General features: G+C 40.1%; 1 protein-coding gene across 1 annotated transcript in view; it reads right to left on the reverse strand.

Annotated features, from left to right (window-relative positions):
- Window positions 1-525: 525 nt before the first annotated feature.
- EBF2 (EBF transcription factor 2) overlaps window positions 526-26,378 on the reverse strand; it is a 134,747-nt gene continuing 108,894 nt past the window's right edge. Inside the window, exons 8-16 of the mRNA XM_068421621.1 lie at window positions 25,357-25,474; window positions 23,440-23,570; window positions 22,514-22,640; window positions 15,375-15,463; window positions 14,186-14,251; window positions 13,901-14,078; window positions 12,269-12,454; window positions 10,668-10,835; window positions 526-1,719 (exon numbers count right to left, since the gene is read on the reverse strand). Of these exons, the coding sequence (XP_068277722.1) occupies window positions 1,688-1,719; window positions 10,668-10,835; window positions 12,269-12,454; window positions 13,901-14,078; window positions 14,186-14,251; window positions 15,375-15,463; window positions 22,514-22,640; window positions 23,440-23,570; window positions 25,357-25,474 (1,095 nt within the window). The 3' untranslated portion in view covers window positions 526-1,687. The remainder of the gene's footprint in view (window positions 1,720-10,667; window positions 10,836-12,268; window positions 12,455-13,900; window positions 14,079-14,185; window positions 14,252-15,374; window positions 15,464-22,513; window positions 22,641-23,439; window positions 23,571-25,356; window positions 25,475-26,378) is intronic.

Here is a 26,378-nt window from a genome sequence, read left to right on the forward strand (position 1 = left end):
AGCTGTCACAGTTGTTCACCATCCGGAGTCCAGTACTGAACTGGAACATCTCCTACCATCTATAGGGATCACCAAGAGCACGATTTTACTTACCAGTCGATAAAACTACTGGGCAAATGGACAAGTACAGTTTGAGGGGCCATAGATTAAGGGTTTAGTTAACAGAAGATGTTATCATAGGAACAACTATTCCTGCAGCTATGAATGGTGTGTACTTTAGTGGGGTGTAAGCAGTGTAGCTGATTTTTTTTTCCTCAAAAAATGGCTTTCCAACAATCAAATTCTTTTGAGTGGTCCCTGGTTCAGTCAGGTAACTAGTGATTTTTTTAATCAGACTTGTTCTCACCTTCCAATTTCAGGAGAGGAGATAGAAGGGAGAACTAAACTTTTTTTACGCTAAAATGCAGAAAAATTCAAAGCAATTGATTACTTCTATGAACTTCAATATATAAATGGAAAATCCTTACCATTTTTAATGACTCAGGATAAAAGTGCATAAATTATTCAAATACATATTTACCCTTTATAAATGCACCCTTACTATGAAGTATAACTGAACTTAAGGTGTTCTAACTACATGGAAAAACAGTATGTCAGCGAACCCTTTCCCTCCTAATTCATACATTGAATCTATAAAATCAACTCAGTACCTCAGGAAAACTGATTCCTTCAAATGCCGAAGTGCCCCCCCTCATTTGCCAGCAGGGTCTGTGGAACTTACCAGTTAATCTTAGTACCTGAATATTTTAATTGAAACAAAAAATGGTGGGGGGAAAGATGAGGAGGATGAAAATTCACCCATGGACCTGTGTACCACAATGTATGTAAAAGTTTCTGATGGTTTTGTTAATCAGAGAGAGTCCTATACATCCTTGCACGTGAATTCAGTGAGGGGGAAGAGGTGAGGAGCAATTGCAGCAGTAATAATATATCTCAAACTTATCACTACATTTTTGCATCATTTTTCTTCATTGTACAACTGGAGGAAAAAATCCAAAAAAGGGTTTAATTTCTACCTCTACATACAATAAGTTACAAGTTTATTTATTTAAATAATTGTAAAACATCTTACATTTTTTAAAGAGGTTAAACTATAAGCAAATACACACATACACCAAAGTTCCATCATTCATGTCAGTTTGTCCTAGAAATTCTCTCATGCTGGTACCCTGTTTTGTTGAATTTTTTTCTGCATAAACTAAATCGATATCTGAAAGGTTCCATAGAAAATAGAAACTTCAACTTTTTTCCCCTACAAAGTAAAACAAATTGTATCCAAAATATCAAGCTTGAATCATTTTGCCAATTTCTTTCTCCTTTTAATATTTTACAAATCTTAGGAAGGTTTCATGTCTTTCAAGAAAGACTTTGCATTCCTGATTCCGTTCTGCCAACTGTTGTTCATCCTGGCTCTTGGCTGATTCTTCGTTCACAATGTTTTAGGAGTTGACGTGGTTGTGTCAGAAATATGAAACAGGTAAAAGATGCAGACTTCTATCTTGTCCAATCCATAAAAAATGTTCCTTTTTTTTTTTTTCCTGGGCCTGGCTTTCCCCCAAAAAAGAGCTTGTAGTGCTATTTTTTTCTTTTTAGTGGTCCATCACAATAAGTAGTTTTGTGCTGTAAAAGAAAAATGAAAAAAAAGAGGAAAAAAGGGAAGAGGGAGAGGAGCAAAGCTGCCTCTGCCTTACATCGGGGGAACGACAAGACCAGTCATGGCTGAAAAAGAAAAGTGACAAAGATGAAATTCTGGCAAAGTTTTATGGAACAAAATATATTTGAGCCCTTCACCCTTCTGTGTGCGGTCGTGTGTTGTGGCAGTGGCCTTATGTGCAGGTTAAACCAGACCTTCGGGTTCTTTTAATGCTTTTATGCTTTAGTGAGAACTGAGGTGGTGAGACTGACACTGACCACAGCTCACGGACAATGTGCTATTTCGTAGTAAACTCCCCAAAAGCCAAGGCCCATTGTGGTTCTTAAATGGCTAAAGGAGAGAGAGGATTAATTCAAGTCTCAGTACATGAATTTTCAGAAATGCCTAACCATTTTTGGGTGCTTATCTCCTGAGAGATGGCCTTGGAGGTGGACATTGCTCAGAACTGTCCCAAGAAATTCAGACTTTTCTCAAGTTGAACATGCAAAATCATTCTTGAAACCCAGAACCCAGCAGGGCCTTCCCCTTCCCCCTCAGCCTGCCCATCTGCTTGCAGAAGGGTTACGTTGTGTGTGGGGAAGGATGTGAAAGCAAATGGGGATTTGCCCATGGACCACTGACAGGACTAGCCAGAGCCCAATGCCCAGAGCCAGGCTTTGTTAATTTGGTGTCAGTGGAAAGAAGGGACCAGCCTCTCTTCCTCGCTTGGTTTACCCTGTATGTCTGAATCACTGTAGTCTTACCTGGCACATTCCCAGAACACTGGGCTTATGTAAATTATTTATTAGTCACTCTCCCTGCCTTTAATTGCAGCTGTATTCTTCATAACTGACAACAGCAACATTTGAAGCTGCCTGGAACTGGTGCTGTTCCCCAAGGTTTTGAGGGGTAAGTTAAGTTTATACGTATTTATATAACAAATGAGTGAGTCATATTTTCAAAGGGGCCTCAGTGCAGTGCAAGGTCCTAATCCTGCAAGGATTTATGTTCACTGAAATTGGTGGGATTATTCATGTGTTTAAAGCCCTGTCCTCTGAGAATGAATTTCACCCTTATGTTCATAGTGTTTAAAAAACTGCTTAGGGCAAGATCCTCAGCTAACACGACTCTTTTATTGGAGCTGTGTTGATTTTAAACAACTGTGGATATGGTCTATGATTTAATACAATAGGAAAATAAATATTTTCATATTTTGTAACTGACTAGGGCTAGAAGTCCCTGCCAATTTTGGCAGATAGCTGAAAGAGAAAGTGAAACCAAACAGTCTGAAATCCAGTGCCTGCTTTTTTAATTGCTTAGGAATTTGCTATTATTTGTCAAAGAGATTTTCAAACAGGCAATTTACATAACCCTGAATAAAGTAGGTAAATATTTGTATGCCTGTTGTGGGAGGGGGCAGGGGCATCCATTAGCAGAAGAGAGATTTTCTGGTCACACTGAGGCAGCTGCTCCTTCCCTTCTCCTCACCCCCAAAACCAACAAATGATCCTAACGGCAGTGACCCCGCCTGCCACTGGAGAGCCTCCTCCCTTGTATGAACCACATGCCAGCCTTTCTGTCCTCTAGAAAAGAAAACTCGAGGTAAGGCTTGGACTGAAGCCCTCCTCTAGCTTCTGCTGGGCTGGCAGAAGGGGTGGTGCCCTCGGCTGCTCGCCGCCATCCGCAGGCATCCCAACGGAGATCTGCGGGAGCGCTTCCTAGTCTGCTTCAGGCAAAATCACCCAGGTTAGCTCCAAGAATTTAAACTGTTTGTCTAAGGTGATCTGGCTGCGTCTTTTGCCTGAAGCAAATGAAGGAGCACTTACCCCGCGGTGCCCGGCCGGTCCGTACCTGTGGTAATCTTTTCTTGTGGCACAGCCAGAGCCAGACTCTGTCTGTGGCTGTTTAGATTGTCTGTACAGAGGCAGCAGACCCTGGGATACAGCTAGTGTGGTTTAGTTTGAGACATGCAGGGTCTCTTGCCAGTGTAGTTTAAACTCTGCTCCCAAGGGGTATAGGCCATATCGGCATAAATGCTTTTTTCTGATACTACTGTTACCAACATTATTTTCATTTTTCTAATCAAGGAAGACTTATGCCAGCAGAACAAAGGAAATACCAAGCCTGAGCTTCTGCCATGTCTCTTAAAAAATTTTGTAAGAATACTTGTAGATGCAGCATTTTGGAAAGCTCCTTAAATTGAAGGGGAAGTACATTTTTACTGTATAATTAAAGATATTAAGTAAGTTATCCAGCAGTCCTGGACTCCAACTGGTGATGGCAACAGCAAACCTGCCATCTGCAATCAGGAGTGGTATGTTATTACCCCTGGGGTTCTGGTGATCCCTCTTTTGCCTCCCTTCCTTTCCTAGTAGCAAGTCCGTGCTTTCCTCTCCTTACTTTTGCTCCCCCAGCCCACGTCTCTTTTGTCATTCCAGGTTAAGTGCTCCAGAGCAGAGCTACTCCTCAGAAGTTGTTACGATGGAACCTGCCAGTGGACAAATTCAGGTAAAACTATAATATAACATAGAAAGGACAAGCAAAGCCTAATTGTTTCACTGGCATTTCATCCTAATGCTGCAGCTTCACTTCCTCCTGCAACAAAGAACAAGTGGGCTGAGGAATATTGGCTGGCATCCTCGCCTGTTCTTCCACAGCTCATCTGAACGGCTTTGCTCTGTGCTTCTCTCTCTTTTTACATACCCTCATCTGTCCGTTTCCACCCCACCTCCACTCCCCTTTGGGGCTGCACTGTCAAAAGCCTATTCCCAGCCTGTATCGCTTTTTATTGAATGTTTGTGAGGTTTGGATTAAGGTCTTACACTGCTAGCAAAGCTGTAATTATTTTTGCCTGTATTACTATATATTGAATCGATGTAACTTTTCAATAAAGGTAGTTCAATGCAGGACACTCCCTGATGAGTTGGGAATATAGAAACCACAGTCATTATCCCAGAGGGTCTTTTTTTTTTCTTGGAGGGAAATGGAAAAAGAATTAGAGATGAGCCTTATTGTATTAACCTTGACAGCTTGCAATTATCAGCTGAAACACTTGATTAAAATTGTCACAAGGTTGGAGAATTTTTTTATAAATAAATAATCAAACATGGATAGTACCCAGATGCTACGGTGATAGGCACCTTTAATGGGTGTAATTAATAATGATCATAAGCCTAGTGTGTACAAGTAGCCCCTGCAAACGCTGTCTTTGTAGTGGAAAAGAGCTCGGTGCAATTCAAACAGCCATTTGGCAAGGACTGGGAAGGGGCTTATAAACGTACACATGCGTGTGCACACACTGATCTGGTTCTTCAGGTATCTCAGGTGCTTTGTTGGTGTCTAAATTATGACCTGGTTTAAAAACTGCTTTCTAGAGAAGATGAGTGTTGAGCATTTTCAATCGTTGTCATGTAAAAAGTCTTGCTCTCACATTTAGTTTTCCTCTTTTGCCACTAAGTTTCCAGCAAGCTCCAGCCTTACAGTTCTACAGCCCTTTGACGAGGCGAACGAAGTGCTCCAAGGGTGCTACTCTGAGCATCTTAAACGAACGTTGCTGCCCTGCAATGCCAGGAACATCTCTGAGCGTGAGCTGTCCTGGATATAAAGGTAGGTTTGCACAGCACAAGCCAGCGAGCTGCTGGGAGCAGAGCGACCTTCTGTGGAACCTGGCGTAAGGAAAGGGGCAACTTCTACCTGCAGACGTCACCTCAGTGATAGCTCTTGTCTCCCAGCACGGCTGCCACTAGAAAATGTGCAGTTTTACTTTCAATATTAAGACTACAGAGAAGTTTGTAAAACAACACACCCATTTATTAGCTGTCATTTATTATTTAATAACTGATCAACTGAAAATGATAGAGAAAACCCAAGACTTTCAGAGGAGAACGCAGCTGGCTTCATTTAGCAGAAAACACCAGTGGCTTGGCTGAAGGGCACCATCATCCTTTATACTAGAGTGTAAGTGAACTAAATTACAGCCTGTGAAGGATGGTTCCCACTAAGACACTAAAAAGCAGCCAAAAGCTGCAAGTTTTTCCCAAAGAATTTCTTTTTATTTTTTCCTCCATGGGAAATTAACACTTTTTTTTTTTTTTTTTCCCCAGAAATCCATCTGTATTTGGGTGGAAGATTTTCATTCATCCATCATGACCATCTAACCAACCACAGACAGGTAAGATATTTATAAATAAGCAGTGGTTTTGTCTCTTTTAGATGATAAGCAGGTTAAACCATGTTTTATGTAACATGTTTTTAAAGAATCTACACAGAGCCTCTGATAACTAAGAGACAGTTAACTTGACCTCATCTATTGAGTTACGTTGATGTAGTTACTATCTCACCGTGGTGCTAAGCTGTATATGCACAAATGGCTGCCTGAACAATTATTTTGATTTAGTTCAAGTTAATTAGGAGCACCCTTAAAATAAAAATATGTTTGCAAAATCATACATGCATTAGTTTCATTTAAAGAGCACAGGAATGTATAGCCACTCTGCAGTTATATATTTTTCCAATTATACTAGAAAGTGGCTGAGTTTTTACCTGCAAAGGCGAAATCAGTATTGAATCTTACCCAATATCCTCTTTTTTTGTGTGTGACACCTAACAGTCTTGAATATTTTCTTCCATTAAAAAAGGCAGATTTTTGTTTTCTCCCATTAAAAATGGAGCTCTTGTCTAGCCCAAATAAGGCTGTGACATATGATAAGCTACTAAAATTAACATCCCATCAAATGAAAGATAAGTAGGTAATTAATAGTAACAGGAGATATTTTTGTTTAGTTAAGTGTTAGCAAGAAGTTTTAAATATCTCTTAAGGTTTTCTTTATTTTGAAGCAGTCTGTGCTGGTTACATCTCTGCCAATGACTGGGGAGAAAAATGCACTTGATCCTTCCAATATATCAAATTTAATCAGATGACAGATACATATTTTTCATATATATTGACACCAAGTATGTATCATTTGCAGCCTCTGGCATACTTAAATCACTGTCTAGGCTCTGGAATCAGGGAAATGGCACAGTTTTACCTGCTTAGAATCTCTGTTAAGAGTTATTTTAAAATGCTGCGTCATAAGTGTTGACTGGAGCTTGGCTTCGACATGGAAGAGCAGGTCAGGCCCTGGACTGGTAACGGTCAGGAACCATTGCTTTGGAAATGGGAGCCAGCCCTTTCATCTGAATCCCACCCCTTCCAAACTTGTCAGAGCAACTACCTTCCTCATTACCTGTTTGCACAGCCCTTTAATGCAAGGGGCCTGGACTCCCCAGGGCTGTTGACACTCCTAACTTTTCAAGACAAGATATAATAATGAGGGTGTTCAGCTCCAATACCTGTGTTTCTTTAGGGAATAGAGCAGATGTCCCCTTTGCTAAATTGAGGCTGTTCCTAAGGGTATCAGCCTTCAGTACCTTTTGGCTTGGCTAGGATCCTGATGGTTAATGGAACATCTGACCTTCTGGGGCTCGCCTGCTATTCCTTGTAACTGAGCTTGCATTTTCACGTTGAGATGTGCTGAGCTGGCCAAAGGTAATCTGGGCACTCAGCGGTCCATGCTGTTCCAGCAGTTTCCAATTTGCTTGCTTTTCCCATCAGCTGCCTTCCATCTGAGATGAGATGATTAGGCATTTGTGTACTTATCATGCCGTGTTGCATCACGTCACATTATATCTTCCCAGTGCCTTTTTTAAACTGCCTTGACATATGACAAGAAGGGAGCACACAACTGTTCTGATCAAGATCACCTGCTCTTAATTTGGAGAGTATATAGAAGTGAGTGTGTCCAGTATGGATTGCTGCTTGTTCTCTCCCTATCATGTCCTGTTACACTGTAAGAATGTATAGCAGATGGCAGGTGAAAGAGGTAAGCAGGAACACATGGCACGGGGGGTTATCTGAGGGTATTCCACATGTCTTGGCCATGTTGTGCAGCCCAAAGCTGAAAGCCAGTAGATACACAAGTTTCATGCTTAGCTAATACTTCTGAGTTACAATATATTTGCTACCAGCTGTCCTACTCTCTCCAGCAGCTTTTAAGCATCACTAAGACTTTGCTCCCAAATTACATTTTTGGAAAAAAATTTCCAGTAGTACTGTAAACTGCCTGGAATAATGGGAGTGCTAATCTGAGGATGAAGCTGGTACAGCTCCTCCTGTTTGTACAACTCCTAGACTAGTTTTAATCCAGGCTCAAACACTGCTGTGGTGACCATGTGTGGAAGCTATATTCTAGATTGTCATTGCTGCTTGTAAGTAGAGTGGCATGCCCTGAGCTGCTGGAAGTATTTCTAATATTCTCATTGCAACAGGAAGCAGTAAGTAGGGTGGAGACTGTATCACCAGGAAACTTTTGCCTCTGAACAAAAGATGCAGCCCAAATACATTGCAAACATTACATTAAAGATCAAAAAAATCCCCGCTGGGGAGTTGTTTTCTCCATATTATCGGGGGGGAAATTGAGAGGTAAAGTCAAAACACTTGCCTGATGTGCTTTGGGAAGGAGCCTGCATATACTTACTGCTTGGTCAGTGCTTTTGCTATTCTATCTCCATCAGTGTTTACTGATGTCTAAGTTTGATAAATAACTGAATAAATAAATTACATTACCAGTAAATCTATTTGTAGTTTTATAGTAGGGGGCGATGGCACAGCAGAGGAGATTAACAATCTCCCATTGCTGCAGCACAGTAAGTCCATTCAAGAAGCCTCTTTGGGACCCTCCTGTTGACTTTCTGGCCACATCTGTCTGTCAACACTGTGGGAACGTTAATTTGGATATCAGGCTGTGTGTATCTGGATCCTTTCCAAAGCATGTGCTCCCCAGCTTGCATCAATTTAAATATTTCAGTTGGAAAGAAGAATTGGCATCTATGGCTGAAATAGTTGCAAAGACCTGGCATAACAAACCTGGGGCAGACGTGTTCGACTCTGCAAAGCAACCACTACCTTTGCTGTGAGTCACAGCTGCTGTTGCTTGTTGTTGCAGTCTGACTGACGAGTCCCGTTGTACTGGGTACTGTGTCTGCTGAAAACTTACTTAATAACAGTTGTAGCATATTACTATATGTACCAGGGTGTTGATGTATGAGGGGATCTCCCACAAAGAAAGGGATATGCCTAATAATATGCCCCAGTCTCTGCATCACTGTATGCATAAGCTATTTCAGTAAATAATCATAACATTAACTGAAAGATTAATCCTGAATGCCTCAAGGTGGACTGCAGGGATGTGAGGACTGGCTTTTTAGCTTTGAGATTTTATGTTATACTTAAAAGTTCCACTTTTAGCATCTCTTATTGATTACTAATTTATAGATTGGATAAAATATGTTGTAAACACTAAATGGCACCAAATGGTCTCTAATACTTTACCTATTTACAAAAGGGTTAAAAAAGAGATTAAACTCTTGCTAAGCAGATGGGACAAACATGATGGGTCAAGGAAAAGTATTAACTTAACTAAAAAGTTAGTGGTTTTTTACTCTGTCCTTATTCTGTCTCCCAGAAACAATCTGAGTGATTTTCTTGCTGAACTGATTTGTGGTTAGCACGGGCTTAGGTAACTTCTTAACAATTAGGCCTTCTCAGTTGGACAAGTTTAACTTTAAAGCAGACTTAAATCTATTCTGAATGCACTGATTTGTCTTTAGATTATAGCACTGTCCAACTGGCTTAAGCTGAACAAGCAAACTATTCTTAAGTCGATAGGCCTTCCTAGTTAAATGTTTAACTAAATCAGTTTAAAATTACATTACCTTGGAACAGTTCCTTAAAACAGCTAAACCCTCTCATTTGTTATAAAAATGCAGTGAAATCAATACATCCCTCCATTAGCTGAGAGAAAGAACACCCCCTCCCTCCTCTCCCCCCCAAAAAAAAAGGCAAAAGGTTAACTGCAGACCAGGTAGTGATGATGATGATGATGATGATGATGATGACTCTTTAGACACCATGATCATACAAAACATTAACAAAGATAAACCCATTTCTAAAGGGGTTTAGATAAACAGCTACAACTTTTGCTCAACAAAACTTTCTATACTTATAGTTTAAAAATAATATTCTTTAAACAGAGTGGAAAAGAAATTATATTCCCTGTCAACATGATATCTGTGCATTTACATGGGTGGATCAATGTGTTTCATTACTGGGGAGAAGATGATCTTAGAGAGGCACAGAGTTTCATGTAATTGGGGCAGGGGAAGAAGCTGTTTCAGATATAGAGCAGAATTCTATAAATTAGCTTTTAAAAATGTAATTGTTTTTGTTCAGCACACTTAGAATTTCCTTATTATATAAAATAATCACAGTTGATGTAAGTCCCTGTGGCCTAGCTAAGGATTTATAACGCACCCAGATCAGCAGGTGCGGTTTGTGGGGCTCATTTTAGAATTACCACTGGCTCTTGGCATGGCTGAATTCCCAGAGTTGTGTTTTCTGTGGTATCTCTAGTGAAGTCTGAAGGAGCCAGATGACTTCTCAGGCCCTATAAAAGCTTTTTTTATGGAGACTTGGAGCATATTTATGTGCCGCATGCCCCCCCACAGCCTGTTAAAAGAAAGAATTTAGTACAGGTTTCCATTCTTATCTTAATACTCACATTTGTTTTGCAGATCACCTTTAAAAAGGCTGTAAATGTCCTAGAGGGCTCAATTCCCGGTATGAGCCTAAACCTTGCAGCAGGTTTCAAGACCTTGGCTGTTATGTTCAGGGCTGTGTATTAACTCTGCAGGGCAGACGTTTGTTTTACAAGTCCCTGCAGCCTAAGGAGAAGTCATTCCTCACAAAAGAGCTGGTACTGAAATGCAGCGTGGGTCAGGTCCTGCTTGGTGCAAATGAGTGTCTGTCCCCTGTTGTTTTAAAACTAATAGACAAAGCCTGGAGCATCGCTTTAATCCAGTTGGATTGGGTCAGATTTTCACTACTGAGTCCTGTAATATCAGTGTGATGGTATTCAGATGATTGCTGTATTTACGTAGACTAACGCAGTGTGCTTGACATGTGCAGGCTGAGTATTAATTGGACATTTCTTACCTCTAAACCCATTTCCGTTGCCACTAGAGCAGGCAGGAGAAGGAGACCCTTGGGGTCTGATGACAGGAGCAAAGGCACTCTTCTGTTTGACAGCAGGAAAGACGGAAGAGGAGAATGGAAGGATGGAAGAAGTGCTGGAGGAGCCAACTGTTGGACTTGAAGACATCACTGCGAAAGAAAAAAGTGAATCCTCATCAGAAATGCAATTATAGAAGTTTGGTAAAACTGCTTAAAATGTCTACTGCTGAGCACTCATTTTAGTTGTTAAAGATGGTCTTGTTCTCACACTGACTTGGCTGTTTACAACAAGTCTAAGGTAGAGAGGCAGTTCTGTTGAATAGTTCAGAAAAGAAAGTGCTTAATTCTTTTAAAATGAAGGGTGAGGATATCAGAAAATGGTAAGTCATCAAGGGAGAGAGAGAGTCAGTATGAACAAACAGTCCAGTAATGGCCTGTCCAGTCTGTGCGTTGGAAATTGGGCAGGCTGGTAATGCCTGTGCCCTCCCCGGCTTTTTAAAAACAAATATCTCCTTGGCTGGAGTTGAGAGGGGATGTTTTAAACTGTTGCTTAGATTTGAATCTAAACTGGCTTCTTTTTAAAGTAGTATCTTGCAAGAAAAAGTCCCAGTAGATGTCCCATAGCTTGTTAGGCAACTGATGGCTTTCTTTCCAGAAAAATATCAGCTATTGCTCAGCAAAACAAGGAACAAATAACTATATTTCATGTGGGTTCAAGTGAATCCCCAAGTCTCATGGAAGTATTAGTTTGAAATCAGAATAACAATACACTACAGACCCGGTCCTTTCCTTACTTTTCCTTATGCAGATGATGTGAATGTAAAATAAAATAAAATAGTATTTTGCAGGATACCAGGTGTTTTCTGGGAAGGCATGATCTGACATTACTGGGAGCTATGCCCTGTGTAAACCACAGTGTAGATAGAAAATTAAATAATAAGTCAATAAGTAAATAGGTGTTTAACTGTTCATCCTCTCATATATATATTACACACACACACACACTCTTGCCAGAGGGAAATCAAGGCACGAAAGGAAGAGTGACCTGCTCATGGTAAAACTAGTAACTACAAATGTAGTAATACTGACTTCTAGAACTGAATTCCATCATTGTTGTTTCTGGTTAACAAGGTAATATAGTTTAACAGGAAATTAATTCAGAATTCAGCTCCCAGTTATTTTTAATACAGGTCATACACATAAAAATTATTTTAGAGTGGCTTTTAGATAGGATTCGGAGTAGTCTCTATGCTAAAAGTGATGGCTACTTGCTCATCATCTAGAGTTGTAAATTGTACCTCATTTCTCATTGTGGCCTTTGCCACCTAGGAGCTGGTATAAGGATAAAAACTGAAGGAAACACAAGTAGGATTCCACATGCCTCTATTCTTGAAAAATGGGAACATTTTCTAGTTCATACTAAAAAATACTAGAACATAAATCAGAACCTTTTACAAAAATCTTCCCTAAATCTTGAGAACTTCTCTTGACAGACACCACTTCCTGCCTTTTTTTGATGTGGTAAATTAAATCAAATATAGAATCAAATACAGAATCAAATATGAAAGCAGCCAAGCACATACGTCCATAGGGGGATCCTGTTGGAGAGCCGTTGATGAAGCCGGGGGAGCCTGGGACGCCCAGGTTGGACATGGGGACGTTGCTGTAGCCGTTCATACTGTTGCTGGAAGTGCTGTAGTTGGACTGTTGAGGTGTGGAACTGGATGAGTAACCTCGGGGTGAGATGCTGCTTGTGTTACGAATGTAACCTAAAAAAAGCACATTTCAAAGCATGTCAATTGATTTGGCTTCAAACTTCCTCCTGTATATTCCCTGCTTAAGTAAATTATTTAAATCCAGATTAATTAAAACATTTAAGCAAGTACCATTAAATTCAGTGGGGTTTATACGTGCTTTCAAGTTAAGCAATATTAAGTTTTAAAACAATCTGGGACACGAACTTTTTGAAGTGAACTGATGTATATTTTCCTAACCAGATTTGATTTATTAAAAGTTGCAATTTGTTCTAAGACCTGTGAAAAAAAAGGGTGTGCTCATCTTTTTCTGAGGTAGAATTTATAACATACATGGAATTTTCTACAATTTCAGGGGGAGGTTATACTTTTCAAATTATTGATGAATTACAAGTAAAGCAAGTGCATTACTAAGGGGAAATGATAACCCATATATAGTTTGCAGCTTGCCTTTGAAGATACACTACTTGGCAAAACAATAAACTGGATAAGTAAAAACCATTTTTTGTCTTTAAAAAAAATCACAAATATTTGAGAACCAAGATTTAGCCCCTTTTTTTCTCCAAAAAGAGTTGAAGAACACTATAGCTATCAGCATTAAAGTACAAGGCTATTATTACAGCTGCAAAAGGATTTTCCACAGAAAAACTTTCATTAGAAAGATGTGATCCAATAGCTACTTGAAAAGTGGTTGCCATTTATCAAGTCAGGTTATTTCTGCCTATTTATTATGAAGTTCTAATTCAGGGCTGGTAAGACCTTATTAAAAAAACTAGCAAAATTACACATTATGACTTTTGACATTGCATATGTAATATTAACTTCATATGACATGGTTTTACTGCCTCAGAGTGTTAAACACAGCTAGTCCTGCAGTCACCCACAGGCTGTACATTACTGGAATCAAGTGCTAATACCCAAAATATTCAAGAATAAGAAATGCCCAAAGTTGGTATTGCTCCTGTGATATATTACTGTTAATATGTCATTTTATGGCACGTTTTCCTAACAATCAATCATATATCTGGAGTAAACGTAATACATACAACACATGCACGTTGGTAAAGTTAACACTGAAGAAGCTGCCTTAAAACAAAAAAAAAATTCCCCCTCTCTAACTGTGAGAGGTTTTTTTCAGTTGCTGTCCTTGTCTTTTATGAAAATAGAATATAACAAAAAAAAAAAGATATTGAGGGGAGCTGGGAGAGTATTCATGGTTAAATTGGTATAAAAAAATACTCAAAAATTATTTCAGCCATAGCTAATCTGGTGACTGGAACGTGGTGCAGACACATAGTATCATACAAAACGGCAGCACACATCCATCTCTAACGCTGGCAGTTTAAAGCCATCTTTCTGTTCATAAGCTGAGCAGGTAGAGAAGTTGAGAAACTACTGTGGAAGCAACTGTGATTCAGTTTTTCATTGTTTAATTAACACTATACTACTTGCAGTGCTTACCTTGGTTGTTCCCCTGTGTTGACTCTGAAATGCTGACCCCTAACTGGCTGCCGTAGGAGTTAATTCCCATCATACTGCTGTGAGCAGGAGAGCTGGACAGCGCGGGGATCTGGGCGGGGTTCCTTGGTACGCTGTAGAGAGCTTCTGCGATGTCTGCGGCGCGTTTCAGAATGATGTCCTGCAGAATGGAAGGGACAAGTTCAGAAACGTGCCTGGAGAAAATTTCTAGTGTTTATTACTAAACCTGAACTATACCACTCCCCTGTTGAGAGTAGTTATTCTGACCTGGTTGTTATGTGGCGTTCCATACAGTGCTTCAACTAGGTCAGCAGCTCGTTTCAGCAGCATTTCCTGGGGGATGAGCAGATGCATAAAATTGAGATTTTTAACAGAAAAGGATTTCAATGCAAATAAAACCATGGGCTAAGTATTTTCTGAAGTGACTAGTGCTTGTGTGTGGTCATTCTGAAAACTGGGTCCCTTAAAGAGCTGTTGTTTGCCATTTATCTAAAAAATTAACCCCTTACAGTATCTCAAAGTAGACAGGACATCAGTCACTTTGGGAAGTGTTGACGCGCGCGCGATAGAAACGTCGCCCAGTGCCGGCTGCGCCGGGCGCCCAGTGCTCATCTTGGAGCTCTCCATAGTCCTGAAGCTGCTTCACACTCACCAGCTCCAAAAATGGAGACAATTTACAGACACACCCATTTAAATAGGAATTCTGTTGCCCACTGAATTTCAATACATTCTTTTGCATAGACACATAAAAATCTGATTAATCTCCACGTCCATTTATTTTTTTTAATAAGGGTAAGCAAAGAAATAAAACACTTAACTAGTAAGTATCTTATGTTACCTCTGGTTGTTGGAAAAAAATTACACAGCATGCTAGCTGAATAAATAGTCTTTCATCACGCAAAGGCAATCATATGTACTTTTGGTACTGCCCTAAAATCTAGGAATATAATCATTAATGCCTCTCTCATTGTGCTAGGTGCCGCACCATCACAGCGTGCAGTAGTACAGGTACATAAAATCCTGAGTTGTTTCAACACATGCATACTGCAGTTGTTGTTGCTACAGAAAAAGTTGAGCTTGAAGTGTTTTTCACAAGAAGATTCCCTTAAGTTTAGACCTCTGCAACAAATCTTTTATGTCTATCATGTATCATTTAGGTTCAGAGATTTACCAATATGGATAAATTCAAAAGACCATGAATACAAACTGGGAAGACACCTGCATTGGACTCTAATTTTAGCAGCAAAAGAAGTTTCCAGTGTTTGAGCTCTAACAGATTAAAAATTACTGGTAGCTGGGGGTTCTACATGATCAAGTTCTTGTTTGGACCTGCAACTAATTGGTGAACTTATGTTCAGGTGTAATTGTCATTTAAGATACAATTTTGGCTCTTTTGTGAGTTAAAAGTGAAAGAACACATTTAGTGGGCTCAGTGAAATGCTTTAAAGTATTTTACCTTAGCTAGTCTTTCAGGGTCACCAGGATGTCTTGGGATGACCTTCTGCAGTCTTTGGAAACCGTAATCTATGGTAGGTTCATTTAAAGCTGAAAGGAAAACACAAACAAGCCCCCCATATTATATGAGTACATATCTTTGTACAACTCTTACAGAAGTTTCTGCCGTTATCTGTGTAATGAACTGCATGGTGCTCCTGGACAGTCCCTCAGCGTGTCTGTCATTTGTTAAATAAAGAATTAGTGATATCTTTCTGCTTACAGCGAAGCCTTGGAAGAATTCTGTGCACCCATGCGTATACACACACGTGCACACACACCCCACGCCTGCTCATTCTGGTGGGCACGGCTGAACTGAACCTACACGCTCATTTTATGCCAGTATTCCAGAAAATGCATCCAGAGGCAGATACATTGAAGCAAATGACAAAATTCAGGTGAATGCTGCGTGCTATCTGCAAAACTTCTAACTGAAAGTATTCCAAAGGGTTACACCAGTGACTCTGGCTTACTCAATAACGGAACAAAAAAACCCTCATGACTTCTGCACTTCAAACTGCTCCAGTTTCCAGTGCTGACTTCTCACCATCTATCAAAGGCTGAGAGTAATTTGAAAGATACAGCAGGGAAACATTGTCACAAAATACTCCTTTAAGGATGAATATATTTACTCTGGACAAAACTGGCCATGGCAGTAATACAGCAAGTTATGGTAGAGATGCAAATTAGAACAGGTCTTATACTATGTTCGTTATACAGTCAGAAATCAAGAGTACCGTATTTGCTCATCTAATAAACACCTTTCACACCCCCCAACATTTTGCCGTCACAAACTAGGGCACAGCTATTCATTAGACACATTAACTTCTTCACTTGTGTGTGGCTGTTATGCATACATAGCCACTTCACTGTAATGATGTTAATCTCTAGTGGATAAACCAAGATATTTTGACCCAGATCCTCAGTTAGTAATAGCTGGTAGAGCCCTACTGGCATCGCTGATGATTTAATAAAACTTCAGACACTTTAATACTCTCTACTATGAAATTGTGGCAATAATAATCTAATTTCTGATTATTCAAAATCAAACTCCAAATTAATACAGAAACCAAAAGTCAGTTCTGTAGCATTCTGCATTCTCATAGGCTTTGACTGCCTCTAATACATCAGGATTACTAGTGGTTACTAATACAGTTACAGGTATGGTTTTTAGAATTCCCTTATACTTCAGAATGTGCATTATAATTCAAATGACACATTCCTGATGAGATTCTTGCAAAGAATTCCAGGACACATTTAATAAGTAACGTATGTGAGTCCTTTAGCACTATCCTCATTCAGCTGCTTCTATCCTCTTGTACCATTTGTGGTTCTTTTGGAAAAAAAAAAAATTAACTGGTGACATCAGCACAACTGAAAACACCTGACTGCAAGAGATGCTGATGGCACCTACTGAATCTTCCAAAATATACTCAGCACCTTACAGGATAACAGTCTTGGACACCAGAAGAATGAAAGTATCAAATGAGACAGACTGTTATACTGATCCAGATTCTGTTTATCTGTGTCTGCCTTTGGTATAACAACATGAAGGTAAAAGGTCATATTCCCCACTGAGATACATTTTATATTTACTTTTTATTAAATAATTATGGCATGGCATGAAGTTTAAATATTACAGGAGATAATCAAGTGGGAATTGAGTAGAGAAAACCCAGACCTGAGAATTTAGTCTTGGCTATACTTAGAATGTCTTTGCTCTCCACTGGGAGCCATTCTGGTTTGCTCAAGGAGTTTAATAATACACATTTCAACTGCCACAGAATCTACATCCCATTTGGGAAGAGGGGTTTTTTTTTGGGGGGGTGGGGTTTTTTTGCCAATAATCCTGAGAGTTATAGGCCAATTCTCTCAAGAGCCTATACATCATTATGTGCCCTTTCTCTTCTTGATTACAAGTCTAATCATTTAAGTTATAGATCTTAAGCTAAGCAAAAGCAAAGTAAAATATACAGAAATTTAAACATATACGTATACATAGTTCACTAAAAATAGCTAATGGGAATATACAAAATGCTAATTCAGGAAGCAGAAATTGGCTATTATTCAACAAACATTTTTCCAATGGATTGACATGGACATTTTCATTCTGATAGCTAAATAGCAGCAAATAATTTCTCAACAATGTTGAATTGTTCTAAGAACAACTCAGTCATTTTGGATCAGTGTATATATTATGTCTTTCAGCACAAAAGGTTTTCTGTACAGCTTGCTACAAAATTGCCTACTGCTAGTTTTACTTATTAATGAAACAAAAATATCTCTGTTATGAAATCCTGTGAAAAAACAACATCCAACATTTGTAGAAGCAAATGGTACCTTTTCAACTGAAGGTCAACATGTAGAATCCACCAGCAAGTTTAAACAGCTTCACCACAACACCGCTTCCACTGAGAAAAGAGCTACTGGATCAGTAGTCATTTATCTATGTGTTGCATAGAAATATGCCAAAATTATATCCAAATGCTTTTGGGTTCATGGATTCAGAGACCATAAAGGGGTCTGACGCAGACGCAGGCTGCTCATTATTTCCTACAAATCAGATATCTGAAATGAAACCCCCAAGAGAACTGATGCAGGTACAGCAAAATCCCTTTGGCCCCTCTCAAATCCAGTGTTTAAGGTACAAGGGGTCTCTTGAATTTCCCAGAGCATAGTTTAAAAAATTGTGCATGACATGATATAATGTATGCAAAAAAAAGCAATCATCTAGTGAATAAACTAAACTGGCGGTTAGTCTATAAACTTCACTCTGGCATAACTGTTTTAACAAGAGAATTGTTGCAGTCAGCAGCAGGGAGAGGTCTAAATGCCCCACAGCCTGCCTGACTATTTATGACAAGGCTCAAGTAGAGTACAGTGCAGTGCTGCTGCTTTTATATTGTTCCTTACCCTCCAAAATCCATGTTTCCATTTTAAATACAAGTCTCCAGCTATTACGACTCGCTGGAAAAAAACATCTCACACTTGAGCAACTGATGCCACGACATCTGTCTGCGTTTGCAAAACCTGAAACAGCAGCTCGGGCCCATTCATCTCAATGGGGACTAACTCAGATACCCAATGATAACAGTGCTGACATTTAAAGTATTAATTATTTCACCACACATCAAAGCACATAAGACCGTTGAAGGAAGATGATGTTATGAAGATCTGCACAATTTACCCTGAGTGACAGCTCGTTCCGATATTGCCAGCGTACGCCTTGGGAGATGCGTGCTCTCCCTCTCCGCCAATCAAAAAGGGCCACATTCAAGGGCCTTAGCAAAGTTCTGCAGCTCAGTTTTGCTTTAGTCCAGAAAAAAACTGGTCCAAGCAGACCAAAGGGCAGCAAGTCCTCTGTTTGCAAAGTATGAATGAGAAGAAACATAGTGTGCGTACCTCTAGAAATATCCTGAGCCCAGAAAACTGAGCCACAGGGAGTGTGGTGTTTGCAGTGTGATGCCCAACCTTCGTAAAGACGTTGACATAGAGAAAAAGGCACCAGTGGCCTTAAAGGCTTGAATTCCAACTTCACACTAGTGACTACCTTCACTCAAGCCAACAGTAAAGAGATGCTTGGTATTCACCCTACAGAATAAAACATCTCCATGTTGCTGGCTACCGAAGCTCGCTTGCCATAATCAGGCTCATCCTGGGCTTGGGAGGTACATACACACTGGTCAGCCCCCTCTGAGGGGCTCGTTGTGGTCTGGAGTTGGAAGGACGCTGCTAGAAGTGTACTGCGGCGGTCCCGTGTTGTGTTTGCTGTGTTGGTAACAGCTGTTCCAAACACCCTACTCCTCCCAGCACCGCGTTGCTTCCTGTTGCGTATGTCTTTCCTAGGCTAAAGCAGTGGTAGTTGCTGTTCTCTGCAAATGCTTTCTGTCACATCAGTTGTGTTCTGGCCAAGTGAACTCGTTCTTCCAATTTGTAGAGCTCACTGCATCCTTGTAAGTGTCGTTTCCCACAAGCAGATAACAAGACCTTCTCAAATCTACTTACAAGCTTTAGCAAACCAGTTCCCTCCTATCCCTGGTACCTGGCACAGAGACTGATACAGTACAACCCGGGAGCCCAACCTATCCTACAGATTATTTTATATTGCATTGCTCTGACAAGTTAACCCCTCGAGGATTTCTGCTCAGCAAGGAAAATTATGTTCAAAATCTCCCTGATATACACATTTCTAGGTTAGCATCTCTATGACAAAGTAAATGCAGAGCTGTGATCAAACCTAAGATACTAAAGCCCATGAGACATATCCTCAGCTGGCGTAAACTGATGTAAGCGTTATTAAAGTCAAGGGAACTATAATGGAACTACTTACAGTGGCAGAGAATTTGAATTTTAAAATTAAAAGCAGAATATGAGGCTCCTGCTAGATGAGCAGCACAGAACAAATGTCTTACTATTCTAGGAAGAGCTGATGAAAGAAAAGTCATTCAGAACATGGAGATGTACGTGTAACCTGTATTCTCACCAGATTAAGGTACACACGGGGACTAAATGTTTAGTTGTGGTGATTTAAAATGGACTTTTTATCTCTCACTTTATTATTTTATCTCTCACTGTTATATTTTAAGTATATACTTAACTACTAAAAAGTATATAAGTTGGTTCAGCAACTGCCATTAACATACAACAAGCCATTTCTCTAGATCTCTGCTGTGCTCTGTAGTTCACCGCTGATGTCCATAGAATCCTGGTGCTTCACTCATACAAGTTTTCCATCTGGGAACCTTATGGAAAAGGCCACACATCACATTTTGGCGCTGAGAGGAATTTGATGGCTGAGTTGCAGCACCCTGAATGATAGCACTTAGGAGTGGAAACGCTGACAGACCCTAAGTACAGCGATGCGAGCGCAGCACACTGCGCAAGGAGCCCATTACACACACGTTACAGAACGCGTATGAGCTCCCACAACAGCTCCACTGGGGCATTTAGAGTTACCCTTGAAATTTATATCTAATTTTTATATTCATCTTTTCAACAGTTTATCATTTTCTTCTTCAAACAACCTGTCTTATTGTGACTTTCTAAAAAAAAAAAGTAAAACGCTCAAGTATAATCAGGTCAAACATTAATATTTGATTGTATATTAAATATTGACGGCATAGGCAGGTACACACAATACGAACTAAGATCATTGTTTTTCTGTTTCCATGTTTTAGAAGAGTTTGGTGTTCTGGTGATTAACAGATATGACTAGAACCCAAGAGATCTATTTCCCTGTCTATCTTCAGCTTTCCTCTGTAACCACAGGCAAGTGGTAATCCTTCTTCATCCTTCTGTGGCAATGTCTCATCTAAAATGGAAGCACGTGTCTTTCTGTAGCTGGCTGCCCATGTCTGATGCAGCGCAGCCCTGATGAGCCCTCTGAGGTCTGGTTTTATATGAATAATTATTCTCGTTATACCTGCAAAGCACCAATAGCCAACTACTCAATATTTGTCATATGACTTGACCCTTCATGCTTTTCATCTGAGGTTATATCTCAGCACCTAATAATTACGAAGGACTTAATACAACATGACCCTGATAGTACCAGGGCTGCTAGTTGTTGCTGCTGTTACTAGTTCTCACAGATCTACATCTTCCCATGCTTTTAGTTTGCAGGATTTCACACTTTTCAGTCTCCTGGGCTCGATATTAATGTCTCTGTATTTCTTAGGTTTTTGCCAAGTGCAAGCTGAGTGTAAAGGGAAGATCTTTAGAGGAAAAAATCTCGTTTATAGAGGCAACTACAATTCAAGAGGGGTCTAATTTATGTCTCCAAGCCTACTGCATTCTCTGATATGTTATCTACAAACTTTGTGACAGCTCAGAGGAACATATCGCAATACAATTCACCCTTTCTTTCAGTGGAGGATTAATTCAGTTCTCTCTTACCATTTTCCATTTTCACAGAAATGTGCTGGAACTCTGCGTCTTTGGTGCCCCTACCTTTCTGATGAAATCTGATAGAAATTGGTCAAGAGGTTCAAAAGTAGTTGTGGAAGTCCTGAAGAAGACTTACAGGCAGAAGGACCTTGACTAATTTAGCATGTGTACTAATAAAGGGTATATAAAACGGCATAAGATAATAACAGGATCTTCACAAATCATTGGTTCTTTCTAAAGTCTTGAAGTGTCAGATTTTCATTCAAATTTTTCCACTTTTGGAAAAATTCTAATTCACTCAACAGGTGGTTAAGTTTTTACCTTAAAATTTTTAATAAAAAATTTCTTGGCCCTTCATTATTATTTTTGAGTTAAGTTATTATTTAAAATTTGACAATTATAATACACAAAGATTATTTAATGAGGCTTGTTGGTAGTAAGAGGCTTTAAAAAATGAAATAAATCTTTCCATTTTGAGAAATTGGAATTTCTCAGTCAGAAATGGGAGCAAGACATTCAACTTAAATATAAATCCACCCTTTAGAACTCGGTGCACCATTGTTCTCCAGCCATGCTTAATAGGCTTCAAAAATGTTAGTGTATACATTGTATGCCATCATTGTTACTACTGGTACTGACAGTTCAAGGAGATGGTCATCTGGTCCCATCTGATTTTTTTTTCTTTCAGATCTACAGATAATGTTCTCCTGCTAGCAGAGATGAATATAGGGCACTAAATAAGTTGATAATCCATTTAAGAATAAAACAACCCCAACAGATTTATTTTCCACTCAGCTCATTGGCTTCTCTTGATACAAGATGCTCTCCTTGTCCTCTGGGATTATGTTGAAAATGAAAAGTTACCCCCAGAGAGAGGGAAATGTAAAATAAATACTGTTATAAATAAAACATCTTCCAGTATGTAGAATAATGCTATCATGTTCCTGTACACTCAATACGTCTATAGGCAGACCCAGATCATAACAGCATGAGCTCTAATCTAGGAAAAATATTAACATGTGTAGTAACAGTGCTTTAACACCGCTGCACAACAATGAAGCTATCTCCTTACATGTCAAATGTCACAACTAGCAGAGTGGCCTTCAAACAGCGAGAGGCTAAATAAATAAAGCAAGCAGAGGGTTGTCAATACTGATTACCAAAACAAAGAGGCTCTGAGCTTGAGCTCCTCTAGCGTAAATCGCAACCACCTACCTGTGTAAATAAACCTGCCTGGTGCGCCTTTGCAAAACTGTTTGGATTTGTACGATAATGTCACCTCAACCACTCCGGGAATGTGACGTGGAGGTGTCTGAACTCGAATGGCATGAGGCGTGATTAGCTAGGAAACAACAAGAGGAGAGGCACAATTATGACATGGCTGTGTTATTCCCCTGCTTTCACTTTTCACCCTCCAAATATGCTTTATCAGTAAACGCGTTGCTTATTCCTATCTAGGAGACACTGTAGATCAGACAAGTGATACATCTGGTCTAGTTTCTTGCCTGCAGGAAAGACAGACACATTTGAGGACAAACTGTCACCAGGAAAATTGTACTGCTTATGCCCACTGGTTAATTGTTGGCTTATTTCTGGACCCACAGGTAATTCTTTCTCCTTCCAAAACTCTAACCCTTTCTTTATTTCTTTACCTTTTCTTGTCTCCAGACACCTAGAACTGTTCAATTCCATTCTGGATATTACTGAGCAGTTGGCCTCAATAATGTCACATAGCAAGGAGTTCCAGAGAGAAAACATGTTCCATGAATTTCCTTCACATAGGTTTATATGGCCCACCTTACACGCCACCATTTTTGTACCGTTACTGGAGTAGGAATTAACACTGCTTCCCCTCCACTTTCCTCAGAAAAGGAGTGTTTCACAGAATCAACCAGGTTGGAAGAGCCCTCTGGGATCATCGAGTCCAACCATGGCCCTGACACCACCATGGCAACTAGACCATGGCACTAAGTGCCATGTCCAGTCTTTTCTTAAACCCCTCCAGAGATGGTGACTCCCCCACCTCCCTGGGCAGCCCCTTCCAATGGCTAATGACCCTTGCTGGGAAGAAATGCTTCCTAATGTCCAACGTGAACCTCCCAGTTTCTTCAGTTTAGCAACAGGGAGGCACCTCTACATACCTCACTCCATACAAGCATGGTTCCAAACACAACCTGCAGCCCATCGAAGAAGTTGTCTCCAATGATGATCACCATTGCTCCCCCTGTAGTCCAGCCTTCACTTGGGCTGATTGCTTTGATGCACGGCGTGGCTAAACAAAACAAAAAGGACGTCAAAGCATCAGGTTATGGTTTTTTTTTCCCCACCCAGCTTTGAGACTGTTTGCAATACTGGGTGTAAACCCTTGCAGCAGATGGGTGCAAGCAACTTCAGCACACATTAAGCAAGTCCTAAGTCATATTGATGCAAACTGTCGCCTAGAGCAGCTTCACCTGTCTGCTCTTGGGAGCTTCTGCGCTGCTGCAGCTTCACGCCTGGCATCAATTCCCTAGTGCTGACAAAGGCCTCGGACAAGTCCCCTCCAGCCATTCACCCATGAAGGCTGCTTTACCATTCCACAAAGCCAAATAGATAAATAAATAAATAAAAGCATGTTTTCTGCCTTGCTAGTGTTAATTACTTGCCTATTCATTACTGGCACTTAACATTGTGTCATTAAAGCCTAATAGGCCAACTGTAGTGGGTGTAAAAATGAAACGCTTAAATGATTGTGCAGAGGCTGTTTAAAAAAAAACCCCACTCATTAGCATAGGATCACACAAAAGCTAAAGCCTGTGGAAAGGGAGGTAGATTAAGGGTTATTAAGTTTATCAGTGGGTAAAAAAGATACAGGAATATCAAATATTTCCTCCAATTCCTATCAGAAGACAATTTCTAATAATTTTCTTGATTTTATACAGTAGATTTTTTTTTCTTCTCTCTTCCATATGTTCAAGGCCTCTGGACTATACATCCCATCAGGAACCCAATATGGTTTCCAGGCCATAACCAAAGTCAATCCATCACTCCATTCCCAATGTTGACAGGGTCAGAGGTGGAGGGGAACTTTGGCAGTGCTCCAAAAACATGAGACTCCTTTGAACAGCCAGTCAATCACATCCAATCAGTCAAGGAAAAACTGGATGGCTTCCTAGGCTAGGAATCCTGGGATTTTCCTTCTACCATTTCACTGCCCGCTGGGGGAGAATTAACACCACTCGGAATTCTTTACTGATTCAATCATTTTCTTCCAGTTCATTAATTCTTCTTTTAGGTTGATATAGGGCACAGTTAAGAAGTGCGGCAGCAAAACATTATAATGAAATAATATCCTTGCTTGTCTTTTCTACTAACATCACTAGCTCTTCTCACTTTCACTAGCTGCAGGGGAGGGAAAAGCAGACACAGATAGCATTTTCTGGTAATTTTGAGTACTGTCTGCGTGAGAGAGATGGAATGTGTTGGTAATGAATGGAGGGGAAGAGGGAGAGGAGGGGCCAACCATTTTGAAGCTGAACAGATACAAGTATTTGTAATTGCTTTACTACAGTCCAAAACCCATCCTGTAGATGGCCATGAGTCTCGCTTAGCCAAACAAACTAAAATCAATTAGTGTCGGTTTCCTTCTGTGCATCGTTATGCTTTGCGCATAGTTTGTTTAAGGGAACTAGTGACACTTTTTCATACACATCTTGTGCTGTAACAGTTCTGTTTAACTAAGATGTCATGTTGCCTAGTTCGCCTGAAATCAAATCTATCCCAGCTGAATGGGCAGTCTGGAATTTAGATAATACTTAGTGTTTCTATGTTTTTCATCTTTGCAGTACGAACTAATTAATAAATTGGGGGGGGAAGGGGGAGCCAGTCTCTTAGATGTAGAGAGGATCATATTTTGCATGCAGTAGACATTGTTTTCCTCCCTCTTCCTTCTCTAAACCCCCTGAGGTTCTGTAGTTCCCCCTTAGCTCTCCTTCCCTCCTGAAAACAAAGAGAAATTGAAGAATGGGTAATATGTTTTTGCATTCATTTGCATACTGTTCTTCATACAAATATCCTACCTTCTGAGGGGTCAAGTCTCCTTGCTCTCCGTCCATGCTTGGAGTTGTTGTGAACAAACATGTTGTCAGACACTGCCAGTACATGCCCATCAACATTCACTGTTGTTGATAGCACAACCTAGATATTTAGAAAAGGAAGAAAAAGGAGGCAGGTAAACAACTTACTGTTAAATTCAGCTTGTTAAGTATTAATTATTCAGTGTAGTTAAAGCCCTATTCTGTTTGTAAAATAGCATCACGTCAAGAAGGGGAGAAGGTATTTTCAGCCTTCATTTGATGCATTAATTCCATTTAACAGAGCATCCTAAGGGTCGTATAAAGTCCTTACTGTATAATGAACCAGCTACTGCAGATGGCCCTAAATTTAGTTTCCTACGATGCACTGTAGCATGGCTGATGGCAGAGGTCTATATACACCAACCAGGAGGGCAGGCTGCAGAGCACCACAGCAATTTGCCCTCTGATACGTACATGCAGATTCAGAGCCATCTGCTGTCCTGTGCACACATGCAAATGTATCTGCATCTGCTCCGAAAATGCAGGTCTGAGCAAACTGGAAACCCCTCCTGCGTGAAAACAGTACCTAATGTCATGGCTGGGTTTTGACCTGCGTGCCTAGCGCCTCTTGAAAATCATCTGAGCCTGAGGACCCCAACTCAAGTAGCAGTTTTTAAACCTTAGCGTCCATGGCTTATGTTGCTGGGCTCCAATAGCATGTGGATTCTTAGAGGAAGTAACTGTATTTGTTATTTAATTACACTTAGTTTTCCCTTTACTGCATATAAAGCTCTAAGTCCTATAAAACCAGAACCATATGTGCCTTTAAACCACAAACTTTTTAGGAAAAAATAAACAAAGTGGGTTTTGACTATTAAAAGAAGATGCATCTTATTGAAACTTTCAGGTTCTATAGGTACATATACACCACCGTTAGTTGTGTAACGCAGCTTAACTCCATTCAGCTGCCACGCAGCCACAGTAATTCACAGCTATTGAGAATCTGACCCTGGATATGTTCATGA

The sequence above is a fragment of the Nyctibius grandis genome, chromosome 33, assembly GCF_013368605.1.
Source record: "Nyctibius grandis isolate bNycGra1 chromosome 33, bNycGra1.pri, whole genome shotgun sequence".
Lineage (NCBI taxonomy): Eukaryota > Metazoa > Chordata > Aves > Nyctibiiformes > Nyctibiidae > Nyctibius > Nyctibius grandis.